Source organism: Nycticebus coucang, chromosome 2 (assembly GCF_027406575.1).
Source record: "Nycticebus coucang isolate mNycCou1 chromosome 2, mNycCou1.pri, whole genome shotgun sequence".
Lineage (NCBI taxonomy): Eukaryota > Metazoa > Chordata > Mammalia > Primates > Lorisidae > Nycticebus > Nycticebus coucang.
Window position 1 is genome coordinate 12,220,902 of NC_069781.1, and position 21,949 is coordinate 12,242,850.

Consider the following 21,949-nt stretch of genomic DNA (forward strand, 5'->3'; position numbering starts at 1 on the left):
TCTATAGTCCCAGCTACTCGGGAGGCTGAGGCAGGGGGATCACTCGAGCCCAGTAGTTTGAGGTTGCAGTGAACTATGCCCCATAATGCAAAACCCACTCTAGCATGCCCCATAATGCAAAACCTTCCTCAAAAAGAAAAGGGCTTGGACTAATTTCTTACAGCATAATGTTTAAGGGGGGGGGGGTGTTGTACCATTGGTAACTTACAAGGCAAGAAAACTTTTCTCTTCCTACATTTTGTCATGCCATCAAATTTCCACCATTAAAATTACTCTCTTGTGTAGAATATTTTCTTTAAAAGTCCCTTGTAAAACTAGAGTGTTAAACAGAGAGCATAACTCATTAACGTCCTTGAAGATTACTATGGTTTAGTTCATTTCTGAGTTCTGTGAGGAAAAATCCAAAGAAGTGGGCCAAAGGACAAGTGACTTTATAAATTTGGGAAAGGGCAGGTTAGGTTTGGTCCTGGGAGGGAAAGATTTCATCAGGTACCATGGTATTTGGAGAGTTGATTTGGGAGCACTGGGGAGGTATTGCTTTTATTGCTGTACCCTTTTTATAGATTTTAAGGGTTTATGATTACTGCCTTGCTGATAAAAATTTACAACAGCCATTCCTATCCTCTCATGTAGGGGAATAGAGAAATATGGAACAAGTATATAGTATTTATCATGGTTAAAAGTTTCTAACACAGTTGTATTAAAAGAGTTTTTTTCTCATAGCTTACGTACATCTGAGACCAGCTATCTGAACGAGGCTTTCTCCTTCTATTCTGCAATCAGACAAAGATCATATTACTCTCAAGTCAATAAAGAAGACAGGTAGGCATCTATTTGTTTTTAAAAAGATGACAATTAGCACACACGCCAACTGTTTAGTCTATGTGGAAATTGTGCAGAAAAGTACATATTTGTTTATAACTTCTATTCATTAAATTTATTGAGTGCCTGGTATACATGTTATCTAAGAGCAGTAAATATTGTAGCTGTTGGCCAGGCATGGTAGCTCACACCTGTATTCTCCACACTTTGAGAGGCCAAGGTGGGAGGATCATGTGAGGCCAGGAGTTTGACACCAGCCTGAGCAAGATTGAGATCTACCAAAAAAAAAAAAAAAAAAGAAGAAGAAGGCAAAAAGTGGAAACCTACTAAACACATGTATATGTAAAAAAAAAAAACAAAAAAAAGAAGAAGGGCGGCACCTGTAGGTCAGTGGGTAGAGTGCCGGCCACATTCACCGAGGCTGGCGGGTTTAAACCCGGGCTGGGCCAGCTAAACAACAATGACAACTACAACAACAACAAAAAAAATAGCTGGGTGTTGTAGTGGGCGCCTGGTCCCAGTTACTTGGGAGGCTGAGGCAAGAGAATCGCTTGAGCCCGAGAGTTTGAGGTTGCTGTGAGCTGTGACGCCACAGCACTCTACTCAGGGCAATAGCTTGAGACTCTGTCTCAAAAAAAAAAAAAAAAAGAAAAATTAGCTAGGCATAGTAGTGCACGCCTTATAGTCTCAGGTACTGGAAACAGAGGCAGGAAGATTGCTTGATGCTAGGAGTTTGAGTCTGTGGTGAGCTATGATGAGGCCACTGCTCTGCAGTGTAGACAACGGATCAAAACCCTGTCTCAAAAGAAAAAATTATAGCTGTTCTTACAGATGTCATGTTACTAAAGGAGGGTTAGAGTTATTGCTTTAGAAGATATTGGGGTCATATATGTTTCACAGAAAAAAACATGACTTCAGGCCAGGCACTGTGGCTCACATCTGTAATCCTAGTACTTTGGGAGGCGGAGGTGGGTGGATTGCTTGAGCACAGGAATTTGAGACCAGCTTGAGCAAGAGTGAGACCCTGTCTCTACTAAAAATAGAAAAAACTAGCTGGACCTTTCGGTGGGCACCTATAGTCACAGCTACTTGGGAGGCTTAGGCAAGAGGATTGCTAAGATCAAAGGTTTGAGGTTGCTGTGAGATACGATGATGCCATGGCACTCTATCCAGGAAAACAGAGTGAGACTGTGTCTCAAAATAAAAAAGACTTGGGCATCACCTGCGGCTCAGTGAATAGGGCACCGGCCCCATATACCAAGGGTGGCAGGTTTGAACCTGGACCCAGCCAAACTGCAACAAAAAATAGCCGGGCATTGTGGCGGGCTCCTGTAGTCCCAGCTACTCGGGAGACTGAGGCAAGAGAATCCCCTAAGCCCGGGAGCTGGAGGTGGTGTGAGCTATGACGCCATGGCGATAAAGTGAGACTCTGTCTCTTAAAAAATAAAAAATAAAAAAATAAAAAAGATGGGCAGCGCCTGTGGCTCAGTCGGTAAGGCGCCGGCCCCATATGCCGAGGGTGGCGGGTTCAAACCCGGCCCCGGCTGAACTGCAACCAAAAAATAGCTGGGTGTTGTGGTGGGCTCCTGTAGTCCCAGCTACTTGGGAGGCTGAGGCAAGAGAATCGCTGAAGCCCAGGAGTTGGAGGTTGCTGTGAGCTGTGTGATGCCATGGCACTCTACCGAGGGCCATAAAGTGAGACTCTGTCTCTACAAAAAAAAATAAATAAATAAAAATAAATAAAAAAGACTTCAACATGAAGCTTAGCAAATACCATTTGTTCTTTTTTGGCTGTGTAATCTTAATTCATATCTTCAAATGCCTTTTGATCGCTGTAATGTAGGATTAGAGAAAAGCCTGCTAATGCTGTTGGAACATTTTTTAATAAACCCAGTACTATTTTCGAGTTATATAACTCTAGCTCTACTGTTGGAAAAAGAAAACATGTAGAATTCATTCATTTCCAATAGAAATCTACTGAATACGTACCTGGCACTGTAGCAGGTGCTTAAATGAAAGAGGAAAAAAGAAAAGAAAGGGTGCTAGTTCCCTCCAGAAGATTATTTTCTAATGGGGGGGTTGCAGATATGTTTGGGGTACTAGTAGATTGAACTTTATTAATTCCAGATGAGTGTGGGATTGTGGAAGAAATCAGGGATCGGCTGAAGAATCTTTCTTTTCTTTTTAGAGACAGAGCCTCACTTTGTCGTTATCGGTAGAGTGCTATGGCGTCACAGCTCACAACAACCTCCAACTCCTGGGCTTAGGCGATTCTCTTGCCTCAGTCTTCCGAGTAGCTGGGACTACAGGCGCCCGCCACAACGCCCTGCTATTTTTTGGTTGTAGTTGTCGTTGTTTGGCAGACCCAAGCTGGGTTCGAACCCGCCAGCTCCGGTGTATGTGGCTGGTGCCTTAGCCACTGAGCTACGGGCGCCCAGCCATGAAGAATCTTTCTTGCTAGCATTCTGAGCATTGTTGAAAGAGAAAGTTTAGGCATAGAATATTTGAACGTTTTCCCTTCTCCCAGCCACAGAACTCTTAGTTGTTTTATAGTGAAGGATTATATTCTCTTAGCAGCAAAAGGAAGCAGTTTTGATATGTTTTTCTGGAGAACACTTTATGGTTGACTACTATAACCATTTCCAGTTGAATAGCCACATTTTGTGGAAAAGTCCCACGCTAAATCCCCATCGTTCCTGTGTGTTTCTTGTTTAGACTTGTCTCAAGGAGTTAGTTTGCTTGGTGTGAATGAAGTATCACATTTTCCATTCATGTCTTTTTGTTAGCCCTTTACTTCATCCTTCCATCAGAATTTCCACCAGTTATTTTCCCTAAGGTTTTTCTATAGTTTGCTACACATATTTTCATTACTGATATATTTCTACCAACCCTAATTTTTTTTAATTTATGTTATACTATTTGTCTTAATTTTTGATGTGATAAATTATATCTAAAAAAATTTTAAAGGGCTATGTAATATTTTAGCAGCATTAAAAATACATGTAAGCAGAGAACGATTTTAGGCAATAGGAAAATATCTTGTATAATTCACTTTTCTGCATTTTGTGATTTGTTGAAGGGGAAATTGGTCTTGGGCCCCTTGGCCTAAAATGTAACAGTTTGATCCATTGCAGTTACTTTCTGGCTTAATAGCAGACACCACATTTGAATTGTTTTCTTGTGTTATCTCCTAGACTAGGGCAGTTTAATAGAAGTAGAACAAAAGTAAGATTATCTGGAATCAGGATGACAAAATGTCTTGCATTGAGCCAGTCAGAATCAAAGGACAATTTAGTGTGTAAAACCTTGACCTTGCTGTATGTGCTTAGCAAAGGCTTTGTTCAATAGGTAGGTTGTCTTTTAGTTCTCACAGGGCAAGGGGGTCAGTCAGGGTAGCAATCAGCAACAGCTGCTAAAATTAACAAGCAATAGATTAAGAAAGAAAATAAACATTTTTACAGTTTAAAAGCCAAAAACCTTCTCAAAAGAACAAGTTCTCTCTACACTAACTTACCACCTAAGGATTTTGTGGAAGCCCGGAGGAAGGGTATGCTATTGCAATCACCAAGATGACTACCTGTCACTAAGCAGTCAACTTTCTTAGAACATCTCATTCCATGGGCCTAACCAGCTTAGGAAAAGTGTTACCATACACCCACTTATCCTAGGAGCTACAAACCCCAACTCTGTTGTAGGTGGCCAAGGCTGAACCTAATCAGAGGTAGATACAGAGAAGGTGACATTTCTAGTACACAAGAGGTATAGAGACATGTTGCAGTTTGCCACTGGGAAGAAACAAGTTTCCCAGCAAATGGGTAGTAAAGAGCCAGTGTCTTATAAGTAGTGGGCCTGGTAGGTTGGCCAAGGTAGAATTCTGGAGCCCAGAGTTTGTCAAGAGCATCATAATGTCAACTTTAGTGCTGACAGTATTGAAGTTTTTATTTTTAATGTGGGAAATATGAATCTGAAATTGAAGGCTTTGGGAGTTTACAGTGGAGGTATGGATAATGAGGGCTTGATGAGGCCCTTCCAGTGAGAGTCATACCACTTCTTGTGCAGTTTAATATGGAATCAGCCAATAGGCTATGGCATTCCATTCTTGAAATGTTTTATATGCAATGTTTATTTACTACAAAGATAGGCAAACTATGGCCTGCATACAAAATTGGGCCCATGGCCTGTTTTTGTACTGGCTGACAGCTTACCATTGTTCTTATATTTTCAAAGGATTATGAAAAAGGAAAAGATAAATATATGCTATAGGCACCAAATTTGATCTGCAGAGCTTAAAATATTTACTATATAGTCCTTTATAGAAAATTTGCCACTTAATCCATGATCTATAGATTCATAGAACCTGTTTTATCAAAAAAAAATGGAATTAAATCATTCATATTTCAGGAATGAATTCCCATTATCCCACTAATTTTATTTCTGTTTTGAATTCCACTTCTGACAATGTGGTAGTTTAAATAACCTAAATAATCAGTTCCAAAACATCTAGAAATGGGCTCTGTGCCCGTAGCCCAATAGTTAGGGCCCCAGCCACATACAATGAGGCAGGCGGGTTTGAACCCAGCCAGGGCCTGCTAAACAACAAAGACAACTGTAATTGGGTGGCGCCTGTGGCTCAAGGAGTAGGGCGCCGGTCCCATATGCCAGAGGTGGCGGGTTCAAACCTAGCCCCGGCCAAAAACCAAAAAAAAAAAGACAACTGTAATTAAAAAAAATAGCCTGGCATTGTGGGGGGTGCCTGTAGTCCCAGCTACTTGGTAGACTGAGGCAAGAGAATCTCTTAAGCCCAAGAGTTATAGGTTGCTGTGAGCTGTGATGCCATGACATTCTACCAAGGATGACATAGTGAGACTCCATCTCAAAAAAACAAATAATAAAAAAAAAAAATCTAGAAATGTTAGATAAAATAGAACAGTCATCCCTTTAAATGGGCAGCTTAGGTGTCAAGAAAGTTATTTCTTCATTGTCATGATGACCTAGCAGGGGAATGGTTGGTTTTGGTGACATAAAAGAACAATGAAGAGGAAAATTAAAACTAGAAGGAAGGGTGATGTATAAGAAGGATTTTGATAAGAAAAAAGTAGCCCCTTGTATCCTAAGTCACATACTTTATGAGATAGTAATAATGATAATCAAGGTTATTAAGATAAAATGGGGCCAAATCCTAGATAACAATAACATGAGAGAAGAAAGAGGATAAAGAATTAAGTCATTCTAATAAGATCTATTTATTGTTCAGAAAAAGCATAGAATAAGTTTGCTTGTTAATATTCTAAGAAGAATATTTTAAAGAATCTAAGGAGAGCTGGGCATTGTGACTCATGCCTATAATCTCAGCACTCTGGGAGGCTGAGGCAGGTGGATTGCTTGAGCTCAGGAGTTCATGACTAGCCTGAACAAGAGTGAGACCCCTGTCTCTACTAAAAACAGAAAAAACTAGCCAGGAGTGGTGGTGGGTGACTGTAGTCCCAGCTACTTGGGAGGCTGAGGCAGGAGAATTGCTTGAACCCAGGAGTTTGAGGTACAACAGAGTGAGACTCTGTCTCTCCTAAAAAAATAATAATAATAAAATAAATATATATATTTTTGTATATACATATACAAACATGTATATATATGGACAATGTATAATTTCAAAACAGGTAGAATGTTTTGGAAGGCTGGGAAGGAAAATACAGCACAAAAAGTATAAATTGCACACGATAATAAAGTAAAACAAGTCCAAATGTGGTAATCACAGTAAGTGAAAGTGATACAAATTTTCCATTGAAAGACAGAGGTTATCAGTTTGCCTTTTAAAGGAAAACTTAGTAACATACCCTTCAAAAATATAAGATACATAAGATGAAAGAGGCAGATACTAAGAGGGAAAAAGTGCTAGTGTATATTATTTTTATATAGGGCAGAAAGGATTATTAAGGATAGAGGAATAGTTTATAATGACAAAAGGAACAATTAAGGAAAATGGAACTAAACTTATATGTGACCAATAATGTAGCATTATAATAAAGCAAAAAATGGAGAAATTCATAAATGACCTAATTTATGTGGGAATTTTTGCAATACTGTATTTAATACCCTATATATCAAGAAGACAAGAAATCATAAGATATAAGTAGCAATTAAAAACTTGCTCTTAGGGGCGGCGCCTGTGGCTCAAGGAGTAGGGCGCTGGTCCCATATGCCGAAGGTGGCGGGTTCAAACCCAGCCCCGGCCAAAAAAAAACCACACACACACACAAAAAAAAACTTGCTCTTAGGCTGGACATGGTGGCTCACACCTGTAATCCCAGCACTCTGAGAGACCCAGGAGGGTGGATTGCTTGAGCTCATGAGTTTGAGACTAGCCTGAGCAAGCACAAAATGCCCATCTCTAAAAATAGCTGAATGTTGTGGCAGGTGCCTGTAGTCCTAGCTGCTCAGGAGGCTGAAGCAAGAGAATAGCTTGAGCCCAAAAGTTTGAGGTTGCTGTGAGCTATGGCGCCATGGCACTCTACTGAGGGTGAAAAAGTGAGATTTTGTCTCCAAAAATAAAAATTATTATTATGGAAAATGTCAGATTTACGTAAAAAAAATATATTGTTGTAAAGTACAAGGTCTGATAATTAAGTGCACGAACTTGTCCTAGAAAAAGTGCTTACATACGTCATTGCTGAATAATCACTATGGTCACCTTTGAAGTACTTCGCTTGGAAAGCTAAGTCCACCCTTCAAAGCAATTTTGGAACTCTTTTTCTGGAATGGCCATCAGAGTTGTCATTGTATTAGCCTTGATGTCCTGAATGTCATCAAAATTGTCTTGTTTTCAATATTTTCTTTATCTTCAGGTAAAGAAAAGGGTTATTAGGAGCCAGGTAAGAACACCCTTCTATGGAGGGGTGTTCCAATATGGTTATTCGTTTACTGGCTTAAAAACTCCCTCACAGGGCGGCGCCTGTGGCTCAGTTGGTAAGGCGCCGGCCCCATATACCGAGGGTGGCGGGTTCAAACCCGGCCCCGGCTGAACTGCAACCAAAAAATAGCTGAGCATTGTGGCGGGCGCCTGTAGTCCCAGCTACTTGGGAGGCTGAGGCAAGAGAATCGCTGAAGCCCAGGAGTTGGAGGTTGCTGTGAGCTGTGTGATGCCATGGCACTCTACTGAGGGCCATAAAGTGGAGACTCTGTCTCTACAAAAAAAAAAAACAAAACAAAACTCCCTCACAGCCAATGCTGTATGAGTCAGTGCATTGCTATGAATTGTTGGCCAGTATTTTCAGTTGAGATTTTTCTGATTCTCTATTGATGTTTACTTGTTCTGGTATGCTTCTCATGGTCAACCAATGATTTTGATGCACAATTCAATGAACTTTTACAATTCTTTTTTCAGTTCTGCTCATTGCTGGCTGCCCAACCTCTCCTCATCAGTGACCCTTTCTCTCTCTTCAGAAAAACGTTTAATCCATTTGTACACTGTCATTTTCCTCATGGCATTATTCCCATAAACTTGGACTAACGTGTCCCTGATTTCACTTCCACTCTTGCCAAGTTTAAGAAGAAATTTACGAATGCTTGTTCATTGCTCTAATTTAAGCTCTGACATTCTTGCAGTGACACACAAAAGCACCCACTGATAGTAATGAATACCACTCAGCATGACACTGACACATGGACTTGACCACAGCTGTAAGACACTGCTATACCAATGCTATGAAACCTTATTGAGTTGTTTGTACAGTATTGCAACATGAGCACATGGTGGCACGTTCATGAACTTAGACAGGCCTTATAGTTGTGATGTGATGCAGAAAGCAGGAAGCGGAAGTTGAAGATGTTAGTTTTGAATTGATAAGGTGTACGTGTAAAGTGTCAGGTGAACAGGTACAATACTGATTGTAAATGGCATTTGATGGATGCAAGTTGAGGATGCATATTCGTAATCTTAGTGACAACTGAAAGAACAATAACAATAGGTATGACTAAGAAGCTAAAAGATGATGTAAAATGGAACCTTAAAAAGTATTTGATTAACTAAAACGAAAATAAGAAAGGAACAAAAGAGGAATAAGAGAAAGAGAATGGGCAAATAGGAAACAAACACAAATGTACAAGACAGGGATTGTCAAAGTAGATTTTAGAAAAAGCAAGATTTAGGGGGTGGTGCTTGTGGTTCAATGGGTAGGGCACCGGCCCCAGGTATCGAGGGTGGAGGGTTTGAACCCGGCTCTGGCCAAATTGCAACAAAAAATAGCCGGCCATTGTGATGGGCGCCTGTAGTCCCAGCTACTTGGGAGGCTGAGGCAACAGAATTACCTAAGCTGAGGAGTTGGAGGTTGCTGTGAGCTGTGACGCTACAGCACTCTACCAAGGGTGATAAAGTAAAACTCTGTCTCTAAAAAAAAAAAGAAAAAGCAAGATTTAATGATATACTGTCTTCAAAAGACGAATTTAAATAAAAAGACAGTAGGCTGGCATCAAGGTTCATGCCTGTAATCATAATGCTAGGCTGAGGCAGGAGGATCATTGAAGTCCGAAGTTTAAGACCAGCCTGCACGACACAGCAAGACCCTATCTTTGAAAGTAAAAATTAAATAAAAAGGGTTAGGTGCGGTGGCTCACACCTGTAATCCTGGCACTCTGGGAGGCCAAGGCAGGTGGTGGATTGCCATAGCTTAGGCGTTCAAGACCATCCTGAGCCAGAATGAGACCCCATCTCTAAAAATAGCTGGGTATTGTGGGAGGCTTAGGCAAGAGAATCACTTGAGCCCGAGAGTTTGAGATTGCTGTGGGCTTTGAAATACCATGGCACTCTTCAGAGGGTGACAAAGTGAGACTGTCTCAAAAAAAAAAAAGTTATGAAAGAAATAAAAACCTTTTTATTATTTTAAAAATTAAATAAAAAATTCTGCCTAGTGGCACATACCCTAATCCTGGCTAGTTGGTAACCTGAAATGGGAGGATTGCTAGAGCTGAGGATTCAAGATTGCAGTGAGCTATGATTGTACCACTGCTTTACAGCCTGGGGAACAGAGAGAGACATTGTCTCTAAAAAAATAAAAATTTGGATATTTGAAAGTAGAAGGATGGGCTCTGCACCTGTATCTCAGTGGCTAGGGTGCCAGCCACATACACTGGAGCTGGTGGGTTTTAATCTAGCCCAGGCCTGCCAAACAACAGTGACAACTACAACCAAAAAATAGCTGGGCGTGTGGCGGGCGCCTGTAGTCCCAGCTACTTGGGAGGCTGAGGCAGGAGAATTGGTGAAACCCAAGAGTTTGAGGTTGCTGTGAGCTGTGACAACACAGTTCTCTACCGAGGGCAACATAGTAGCCCATAGACTGTCTCAAAAAAATAAAATAAAATAAAGGCGTGAGGAACAGCCCATGGAGGTGACGGGCGCCACCGAGAACGAACACGAGGCAGCCCCCGAAAGCGAGTCGCCTGCGGGGGCTGGAGGCGGGACCGCAGCGCCCCCCAGCGGGAATCAGGACGGCACCGAGGGTGACCAGATCAACTCCACAAGAACGAGGAGGACGTGGGGAGGCTACGGCCGCTGCTGGGGCCAGGGCTACGGGCCGGCTACGGCGGCTACGACTGCTCGCCCTATGGCTGTTACGGCTGCAGTCGGGACAGTACAAACTACGGCAAGAGCCAGCGATGTGGTGGCCATCAGAATAATTACAAGCCATACTGAGGCAGCGGCAGAAGTGAGCCACTGACTGACCGCACAGGCTTTGTTTGGATATGGAGTGAACGCAGACAATTATGTACCAAATTTAACTTGACAAACTTTCTATGGCCTGTCCCATGTGCATCTTATTTAAAATTTCGTGGCTCAAAGGAGTAGGGCACCAGCCCCATATGCTGGAGGTGGCGGGTTCAAACCCAGCCCCGGCCAAAAACTACAAAAAAAAAAAATTTCCCCCCTGGAAATCACTCTCCTGTTTACTATTTCCAGAGCTCTAGTTGTCTTAGGCAGCGTGCCGTGTCTCAGAGGCCAGAGCGGCATTACGGGCTGATTTTATAACCAGGTTAACCCAGAACCAGGCTGGAGGGTCTGCTTCCCGCTGCCGCTCTGCAGCCGGGACCTGCGGACCCTGGTTGTAAAGAGTAAACTGTAGTTTAGGAAACCAGTGTCACCTTTTTTTCACCTTTTAATTTTATATTATTTGTGTCACACATTTCCTGTAATGGAAGTGTTAATTTTACTGTACTTTTTGGTACCTTTTGGGAATCTAATATATTGCAAGGTATGTCCTGATTTTGCCATGACCTGGATATTGAAGCTATCCAAGCTTTTGAAAGAAAAATTAAACCCCCCCCCAAAAAAAAAAGAAAGAAAGAAAATAGTAGGATGAAAAAATTTATGACATACACTAAGCATGAATAATCTGGCTGGATTATTAATATCAAGAAATGAGATTTCAAGACAAAGAATGTTCTTCCTGGAATTTCATCTTGTATTTTCCTGTGTAGTTTCTTACCCTTCCTTGCTATCTTAAACATTTATCACTTTCTCTAGAAAGCCTTTTCTCATCCAAGATCCAGTTCTGTTGACTCAAATAGCATTGTTTATTTCTCCTGTTTATACATTTATTCCACCATGTTTTAAGTATTTATGTATCTCCTGTATATTTTAAGTACTTCTCTGTCTGTAAGATCTGTGAAAAAGGGACCATGTATGTCGAATTTTAACAAATCATACTGTTAGCATTTAGCCTAGTGCTTGATATCCCTGAGTTCTCCAATATGTATTTGCTGTTTGAAGACATGAATGAACAACTTAATGAATCAATAAGAAATATGTCACACAGCTATGATTTAATTAAAAAAAAGAAATATGTCAAAAAGACTTATTTTTGATGTGTGGAATTGTAACTGCAAAAAAATGGAAATAATTTTAAAAGCCATCAAAAAATTGGAAAAATCAAAAAAGCATATCTTCTTTTTTTAACCTAACGTGTTATTTTGTATTTATCTGTCACAGACCTGAGTTGGTAGTTAAGAAGCTACGGTACTATGCAAGATTTATAGTCGTTTGTCTTCTTCTCAACAAAATGGATGTTGTGAAGGATCTGGTAAAGGTAATATACTTGAAAGTTGTTAGAATCCTAATCTCTAATTGTATGTGGATAATTTCATTTCTGAAAAACAGATCATCTAAATAATTACAGCATTCAAAGTATGAATTCCGACATAGGTAATGATAGAAAGTATTTTCAACTCTCTTCATATTATGATACATTTATACTTTTCCAAGATAGTTATCTTAATTCCTTCCTTTTATACCTTCAGCAATTTTTATATTTCACAGCCTAGGAATGGATGGCTGGGAAATGCAAATGGAAAACAATGTTTAATTTAAGAGAAAATAATTGAAAGTCAAGGTCAAGAAAAAGTATATAATGTTGTATGAAGGTATATATGAATGGCAGTTTTTCTATCACTTTACAGAGGCTATATCACTCTCTCTTTCATTAACTGAGATAATTAAGAGTTAACTATTTTCCAGATCCACTTAATATCTGCATATGAACTTCTGCATACTAAATTCTGGTTACCCTCTTGTACTCAGTAGTTCTGTCGGCATACTTCTTGATGGTTCTGTCAAGGGTAGCTTGCCAGTTTGACAAGTCCAACAGGAGCAGTTTTGTGTTGTGCTTTTCTGTCTTCCTCTATCCATAGCTACTAGTAAGACTATTTCCAGAACATAGTATAAGCCCAAAGATAATTAGGAAGTATTCAATTTTTAAAAATGTTTATGAATTTTTTTCTGACTTCTCTGTTAATAAGTGTATTGCTGATATAGCACTGAGTAGGAAATGGATCCCTGTAAATATCTTATTTGAATATCATTCTGGAGTCTGAGATTTTGAAGCAAGTTCATTTAGCTTTCATTCTTTGTTTTCAGTTATACTGGGACTGTGTATTGATAATAATCAAACTCCTTATCAGTTACTGACAGTGTTCCATAATAACACCATAATATCTATTTTTATGGAATTTTTAGTAACACTTTTTCTTTGTGATATTTTAAAATCAGGAATTATCAGATGAAATTGAAGATTATACTCACCGCTTTAATACTGAAGATCAAGTAGAGTGGAACTTGGTACTTCAAGAAGTAGCAGCTTTCATCGAGGTCAGTTTTTGACAAGAAGGATCATAATTATGAACAAATAAATGGCTATGTGGTTTATGTTTTTCGTGTGTGTATATGTCAAGAAGAAGCAGTAAGGCCAGGTGTGCTGGTTCATGCCTGTAATCCTAGCACTCTGGGAGGCTGAGGCAGTGGGTTGCTTGAGCTCAGAAGTTCGAGACCAGCCTTAGCAAGACTGAGACCCTGTCTTTAAAAATAGCCTGGTGTTGTGGCAAGCACTTGTAATCCTAGCTGCTCGGGAGGCTGAGGCAAGAAAATCACTTTAGCCCAAGGGTTTGAGGTTGCTGTGAGCTACGTCGAGATGGCACTGTACCGAGGATGCCAAAATGAGACTCTGTCTCAAATAAATAAGTAAATAAATAAATAAATAAGGTAAAATAAAGAAGCAGTAGCATATTGATATTTTCTCTTGGCCATTAACTTCTTATTGCTTTTTTCGTTAGGCGGACCCTGTAATGATACTGAATGATGATAATACCATTGTCATCACATCTAATCGCCTGGCTGAAACAGGAGCCCCGTTGCTGGAACAGGGCATGATTGTGGGACAGCTGTCTCTGGCTGATGCACTCATTATTGGTAATTGTAATAATCAGGTAAAGAATTGTGAAGGAATTATGCTTAAAATTTGCTTTGAAAAATCTTGATTATCTCAGCAAGGATAATAAGGATATTTATTTCCTTATAAATATATTGACATTCATCTTTGAGGAAATGGTTAATTGAATATATAAGGAGTACATTACAGGCATTTAAATGGCTTAGAAAGGATTTTTAATATGGGAAACTTATGGTATGGTAAATAAATAAATTTGCTAGGGAGTTGTGTAAAAAATATTATTTAATGTATGTTAGAATGTCTATATATATGCACAGGAATAAGACTAGGAAATAATTTATGAATATCTAAAAGATTTATTTCTGAATAGCAGAATTTTGGGTGACTTTTATTTCCTTTGTACAGCTTTCTAAGGTTTCCAAAATTTCTATGTTACTTTTCCATTTGTGTAGAAAGAAGGAAGGACTTGTTTTTGAGTACATTTGTCAAAAGTGAACTTCAAATATTTTTTCATGATCGAATAGTCCCAAAATGCTGAGGATTTAATGTACTAGAAATATAATTTACTGGAATGTATTTGATGTTAGAAAAGACATCAATGGAAACATTTTTCTACATGTGTTATTTATTCAAGTTTTTATTTTGAATCCCATTCTAAGCCATTTTTGGCTTTTATAGCCACTATTTTTGCAAGTTTATACCTTAAAACTTTTTGAGGCCAGGTGTGATGGCTCATGCCTGCAATCCTAGCACTTTGGGAAGCCAGAGCAAGAGGATTGCTAGAGGCCAGGAGTTTGAAATAAGCCTGAGCAACATAGTAAGACTCCGCCTCTACAAAAAATTTAAACATTAGTTGGATATTGTGGTATGCTTCTGTGATCTCAGGAACTTGGAAGGGCGAAACAGGAGGATTGCTTGAGTCTGGGAATTTGAAGTTTCTAGGAAGTTTCTATGGTCCAGCTATTGCGTTCTATCCTAGGCAACAGAGTAAGACCCTGGCTGGACAGAAAAAATTAAAGCCAAATGAACTAGGCACAGTGACATATACCTGTGGTCCTAGCTAGTTGAAATACTTGGGTAAGAGGATCACTTGAGCCCAGAAGTTTAAGATTAGCCTGGGCAATATAGCAAGACCCTGACTCTATGATAAATAAATAAATAACCAACCAAATGAGATATCACCCACCCCAAAATTAGATATCTCATACTTTGTTAGTAGAAGTGTAAATTTGAACATCCACTTTAGAAAAGTATCAGGCATTATGCAGTACAACCAAATATGTGCAAACCCTACGACCCAGGAGTTCCCATATTTCTTCTAATAATTTGTAGGACTTTGTAATATATTTTGCATGAAAGGCCTTTGTCAGATTTATATATTGAAATATCTTCTACTCTGTGCCTTTTTTTTTTTGGAAGCAGTCTCACTTTGTCACCCTTGGTAGACTGCCATGGTATCATAGCTTAAAACAACCTCAAACTCTTGGGCTCAAGCGATTCTCTTGCCTTAGCCTCCCAAGTAACTGGGACTACAGGCGCCCGCCACAACGCTTGGCTAGTAGGCTTAGGCTGGTCTTGAACTCCTGAGCTCTGGAAAATCCATCTGCCTGAGCCTCCCAGAGTGGTAGGATTACAGGTGTGAGTCATGGCGCCTGGCCTACGCTGTGCCTTTTATACTCCTCACGTGTCTCCTGTCTGTCTCCCTCTCTTTTAAATACGTTAATTAAAATATTTATCAGGGTCTGTCTCTCCTTCTTGCCTTCATGAGAAGGACCCACTTCCAACTTTCTTGGGAAGTACTCCAAACTTTCTCTTTGTTATTCCTAAATAAAATCTCTCTTTGTAGGCAGTGCCTGTGGCTCAAAGGAGTAGGGTGCCGGCCCCATATGTTGGAGGTGGCAGGTTCAAACCCAGCTCTGGCCAAAAACTGCAAAGAAAAAAAATCTCTCTTTGTTACCCTGAAAAAAATAAAATATTTATTGAGCACCTGCTTTGTGCTAGACCCTGCTCCCAATACTGGGCTTCTGGTGAACATAAGTCTTTAATTTTATTGTCCAATTTATATATATATTTTTTTCTTTCTGGTAAGAGCTCTATTTTGAGAAATCCTTGCCTTGACATGGTCATGAAGATAATTTTCTTTTATTGTTTTTTCTAAAACCTTTATTACTTTACCTTTCACATTTATATCTACAGTCTATCTGGAATTTATTTTTGTTTTGGGTGAAGCATGGGTCACGTTTTCCATTCAGATTTCCAGCAGTCCCAGCACCATTGACTGAAATGATTATCTTTTCCTCATAACACTCTAGTGTCATTTTCATTATAAATCTGGTGTCTGAATATGTTTCAATCTGAATTTTTTTCTTTGATGTGTATGTTATACTAATACCAGATTGACTTCATTATTTTGGCATTGTAATAGGCCTCAAAATACGAATGTTACTGTAGTAAATGAAATATTTATTTTCTCTAATCTTTGTTTTCTCTTGTTGATTCTTGATGTTATTTTTGCTATTTTTTTCCTCTTTCTTTGAATTGAATTTGCTTAGATAATTGAGTTTAGGACTTTTTCCTCTTTTATTTTTTAATTTTATTATTATTTTTTTGGGGGGGAGACAGAGTCTTAATATGTTACCCTTGGTAGAGTGCTGTAGCATCACAGCTCATAGCAACCTCAAACTCTTGGGCTTAAGCGATTCTCTTGCATCAGCCTCCCGAGTGGCTGGGACTACAGGCACCTGCCACAACGCCGGGCTACTTTTTGTTGTTACAGTTGTTTAGCTGGCCTGGGCCTGGTTCCAATCCACCACCTTCAGTGAATGTGGCTGGCGCCTTTGTGCTACAGGCAGTCTTTTTCCTCTTCTAATGTAAACATTTAAAGCTATAAAATTCCCTTTAAGCATTGTTTGAACTGCATCCCACAGATCTTTATATTTTATGTTTTTAATTTTCTTTCCGTTCAAAATATCTTCTAGTTTCTTGTCATTTCTTTTTTGACTCCTGCAATAGTGTATTGCACATGCCCACCTGGAGTTTGATAATTGTTATGTCTTCTTATCTTGCATTTCTGTTGACATGTAGTCTGTTAGATTTATTATTCCTCACATATTATGCTCCATTTAAGGAAATATTTCTTTCTTCTGTCTCCCTTTCAGATTTTCTCATTTTCTTTGATTCTTGCCAGTTTTACTGTGGTTTATCCAGGTGTAGTTTTCTGTACTTACCCTGTTTGAGGCTCACAGAGTTTCTTGAACCTGTGGATTTATATCTTTCATTTCTTTTGAAACATAGTTATTCTTTCTCTGAACACTGTTTTTCCTCCATTCTTTCTCTCCTTTGCTTATGGAGTTCCAGTTACTTGTCTGCAGATCCTTTTATGGTGTCCCTGTATCTGTTATACTCTTTTCTGTATTTTCCATCATTTTTTCCTCTCTTGATTCATTAATTGTGTCTTCTTTTGTGTCCAATCTTTTATTAAACTTTTTATTAAGTTTCACATTTCATATATTACCTTTCTTAGTTGTAGATTTTTCCACTCGTTTCTTTTTTTAATACATCTTAATTCTGTAGCATAATTCCTTATCTTTCCATTTGTGTTTTACCATGTCTTTCTCATTTATTGATCACATTATCAGTTCCTTTTCTTCTAAATATACAGTAACTACAGGTGTGTGGGTCTGTTCTATTGGTTGTTCATCACTTTTTTTTTTTTTTTTTGAGACAGAGTCTCATTCTGTAGCCTTTGGTAGAATGCCATGGTGTCATAGCTCACAGCAACCTCAAACTCTTGGGCTCAAGCAGTCTTCCTTCCTCAGCCTTCCAAATAGTTGATACCATAGACACCCCACCACAGTGCCTCGCTAGTTTTTCTTTAGTAGAGACAGGGTCTCGCTCTTGCTCAGGCTGGTCTCAAACTGTTGAGCTTAGGTAATCCATCTGCCTCATCTTCTCAGAGTGCTTATATGCTAATTCATGACTAAATCCCTAGCAATGTACAGAAAAATTATAGAGTTCACATAAGATTATCTATGTACAACAAGGTTTTGCCCTTCCTTCTGGTGGGCAAAGTGATAATCACCTACATTCAGTCAGGATCTGAACTGAGGCAGAGTAGTGCTGCTGTTTGGTAAAGCTCAACCTGTCTCTCATAGGCCTGTAGTGAATGTTCCATACTTTGTATCCTAAGTGCATTGGAAAACTAGCAAAGGGTTTGATGCAAAGGGAGGAACATGACAGAGACCTGTGTTTTGAAAAGTTCATTTTAGTAACATTGGTGGAGAACAAATTAGAGCCCAAATGGGGGTGGCAGAGCAGTTGGGAAATTGTTGTCATAATCTTGGTGTGTGATGATAATATCTTCCCTAAAGGGGAAGTGGTGATAATGGAGCAATGGAGTTAGCTTCAAGAGATATTTAGAAGGTTCAACTGATAGAATTTGATGTTAAGTAAGCAAAGAACAGATGTCAGAGATGACTTCTAGGTTTCTGGTTTGTTGTTTAGGGTATCAGTTACTGAACTTGATTTTATGGTTTGCAATGTAAGAAACTTACCTGCAAAGGAGAATATAGAGAAGGATAATTAAAGGGACCGAGAGTGTGGAGCTGAAGGACTAAAGGAATTTGACCCCAATGTTAGGAATAGGGAATGGAGAAGTTCAAGTGATGTCTGGCATGAGATGTCAGATAAGGATCATAAAGCTTGAAGTATAAAGTGTGATGTACTTTTTTGGCATGAAAATAATCTGGTTTAAGGGAGGTAGCTATTATCAGGTTAAAACAGGGATCTGTAAACATCCTATGTATAGAATTTGATCCTTAAAACCTTCATGCAACCAGAGGTATTAGTTATACTCTAGAACATGTGTTCTCACTTATGAACTTCATTTTAGACAAAGTACAAGATGGATGAGTCAGGTTATTATCTTTAAATTTTGGGCTAGAGGGCTTTGTTTCATCTTCTTGGAGAGAGGGAGTTGGTGGTGAATATGTGAAAAACTTAAGGATAGTTTGCTCACATTTCAGAAAACTCAAGTAATGCTTCGCTGAGACATTAAGCATGGTCAGAAAATCCCATCTTTGTGAAAGATTTAGCTTTTTGAAATTTTGGTTAAGGAGAATTTATTTTTTTACTTAGTTTGTTTAAAAATATATTAAATGAGTTAAGTGTTTGAAAATCTAGCAAATAGGGCGGCGCCTGTGGCTCAGTGAGTAGGGCGCCGGCCCCTTATGCCGAGGGTAGCGGGTTCAAACCCGGCCCCGGCCAAACTGCAACAACAACAACAAAAAAAATAGCCGGGCGTTGTGGCGGGCGCCTGTAGTCCCAGCTGCTCGGGAGGCTGAGGCAAGAGAATCGCGTAAGCCCAAGAGTTAGAGGTTGCTGTGAGCCATGTGACGCCATGGCACTCTACCCGAGGGCGGTACAGTGAAACTCTGTCTCTACAAAAATAAAAATAAAAAAGAAAAGAAAATCTAGCAAATAATCTGATAAACTGATTTTCACCTTAAATAATTCCTCTTAATATTTTTTCATAGAAACAGATACTTTTGAAAATTCCTATCTCTTGGGTGGCGCCTATGGCTCAAGGAGTAGGGCACCAGTCCCATATGCCGGAGGTGGCAGGTTCAAACCCAGCTCCGGCCAAAAACCACAAAAAAAAAAAAAAAAAAGAAAGAAAATTCCTATCTCTTTGTTTTATTCTCATGTGCCTACTTGAAGTTCTTTATAAGTATTATTAAAAATGAAAAAAGATCTACCCTGAGCAAGAGTGAGACTCCAATCTACAAAAAATAGGATAACTAAGGCCAGGCATGATGGCTAATGCCTGTGACCCTAGCACTCTGGGAGGCTGAGGTAGGTGGATTGCCTGAGCTCAAAGGTTGGAGACCAGCCTGAGCAAGACCGAGACCCCATCTCTAAAAAAAGCTGGGCATTGTGGTGGGCGCCTGTAGTCCAGCTACTCAGGAGACTGAGGCAAGAGAATCTCTTGAGCCCAAGAGTTTGAGGTTGCTTCAAACCTGAGCAATGTGAGCAACGTGAGCAAACATGAGCTGTGACGCCACGGCATGCTACCAAGGGTGACAAAGTGAGACTCTCAAAAAAAAATAGGACAACTAGTTGGGCTTTGTGTTGGTCACCTGTAGTTCCAACTATTTGGGAGACTGAGGCAAGAGGATCTCTCCAGCCCAGGAGTTTGAGGTTGCTATGAGCCATGGTAATAACCAGGGCCACAGAGTGAGAACAAAAGAAAACAAAACAAAAAAGTGATAGTGTCTTAAATATTTTATGATACCAAAATGTATAAGAGTTTATAAAATATGGATCACAGATATTCTTTAGCCTAGCTTATTTGCCAAAAGTTAGCATGTTTTGTAGGACTTCAGACAGTCTCTATATTTTGGTAACTTTGTGTTTTTTATTTTTAAAAATATCTGAGGCAATTAATGGATCAGTAAAGGAATGGATAGATGGGTAGATATGTGGTAAAAAACAAATATGAAAATGTTAACTGTAAGATAGAGACAATGCGCCCTTCTTGTAAACTTTTTGTCTTTTGAAAATTTTCATGGTGAAGTAATAAAGAATAAGATGGCCAGGGTCCTTAAGCACACACACAAGTCAAGAGTAATAATGTGAGGAAAGACTTTGAGGTCTGTGTGCTGCATTAATGGCCAGGTTTACTTTTCTTGCAGGTTAAGTTCAGCGAACTAACTGTTGATATGTTTCGGATGTTGCAAGCCCTGGAAAGGGAGCCAATGAATTTAGCTTCCCAGATGAATAAACCAGGAATGCAGGTGATCTTCTCCCTATATATGCAAATTGGGTAATTCTCTGGCTGCTTCTGCCCCTCATGGATTGCAGCCCATTATTCAACTGATGCTACAAATGTGAACAAGAATTCTACTGATGAAAAGCTGGGTGTGGTGGCTTATGACTATAATTCTAGCACTTTGGGAAGCTGGGGCGGGTGGATCACTTGAGCTTAGGAGTTCGAGACCAGTCTGAGCAAGAGCAAGACCCCATCTCTACTAAAAATAGAAAAACTAGCTGGGTATTGTGGCGAGTGCCTGTAGTCCCAGCTACTTGGGAGCTGAGGCAGGAGGATCTTTTGAACCCAAGAGTTTAAGGTTGCTGTGAGCTGTGATGCCAGAGTGCTCTACCCAGGGCGGCAGAGTGAGACTGTCTCAAAAAGAAGAAAAAAGAATTCTATTGATGAAACAGGGAGAGAAAGAGATGAGCATAATTATAGTAACACTGAGTAAAAAGAACATTTGATAAAGAAGATAGTGAAAATAGGCGTTGACAATTCATCTGTTAAGCATAGGGTGGCTATATATTGTTTTCTGTGTGTAAATGCAGGAATCAGCTGACAAGCCTACCAGACGAGAAAACCCTCACAAGTATCTGCTTTACAAGCCAACCTTCAGCCAACTGTACACATTCTTAGCAGCATCTTTTAAGGTACGAGTGATCCAACACGTTTCACTACATGGGGAAAGTATGCCCTAAATGAAATCTGAGAGTCACTCTTTTCTTTGAAACTCCTCTAAAATAATGATCCTAATGATAGCTTTTTTTTGGAATGAAAATTTCTTTTTTTTTTTTGTAGAGACAGAGTTTCACTTTATCGCCCTTGGTAGAGTGCCGTGGCGTCATACAGCTCACAGAAACCTCTAACTCTTGGGTTTACGCGATTCTCTTGCCTCATCCTCCCGAGCAGCTGGGACTACAGGCACCTGCCACAATGCCCAGCTATTTTTTTGTTGCAGTTTGGCCGGGGCCGGGTTTGAACCCGCCACCCTTGGCATATGGGGCCGGCGCCCTGCTCACTGAGCCACAGGTGCCGCCCTGGAATGAAAATTTCTTATGATGTTGGGAATATTTCTAATTATTAGAATAATTAATTAGAATATAGATTAGTCTAGCCGGGCGTTGTGGTAGTCCCAGCTACTCGGGAGGCTGAGGCAAGAGAATCGCTTAAGCCCAGGAGTTGGAGGTTGCTGTGAGCTGTGTGAGGCCACGGCACCCTACCGAGGGCCATAAAGTGAGACTCTTGTCTCCACAAAAAAAAAAAAAAAAAGAATATAGTTTAGTCATCATTCTCCTTTCTCCAGATTTTATTTTTATTCAATTGACAAACGAGCAGGGTGTCTAGGTGTTTTTTATATTTAGGCAGCTGTGTGAAATGTTTTGATCATCTGAGAGAACTATGAGAAATGGGAGAGTTCTTCTCAAAGATAATATAGAAAAATCTGTGGAAGGAAGTTTGTCTTTTTTAATTAAGATCTTTACTGCTCCATTTCATGTTTTCAGAGAGGATTCTCTACACGATGTGGTTTTTGAATCAGAGAATGTTTTCACAACTTTTGGCAATCGTTATAGAGATTAATAAGGAATCTTTGCTGTGTGTGTAGTTT

At 39.7% G+C, this 21,949-nt stretch overlaps 1 protein-coding gene across 1 annotated transcript in view; it reads left to right on the forward strand.

Annotated features, from left to right (window-relative positions):
• SCAI (suppressor of cancer cell invasion) overlaps positions 1-21,949 on the forward strand; it is a 187,022-nt gene that overhangs the window by 105,924 nt on the left and 59,149 nt on the right. Inside the window, exons 6-11 of the mRNA XM_053562531.1 lie at positions 724-822; positions 11,801-11,897; positions 12,857-12,955; positions 13,417-13,569; positions 20,225-20,326; positions 20,892-20,993. Coding sequence (XP_053418506.1) covers positions 724-822; positions 11,801-11,897; positions 12,857-12,955; positions 13,417-13,569; positions 20,225-20,326; positions 20,892-20,993 — 652 coding nt within the window. The remainder of the gene's footprint in view (positions 1-723; positions 823-11,800; positions 11,898-12,856; positions 12,956-13,416; positions 13,570-20,224; positions 20,327-20,891; positions 20,994-21,949) is intronic.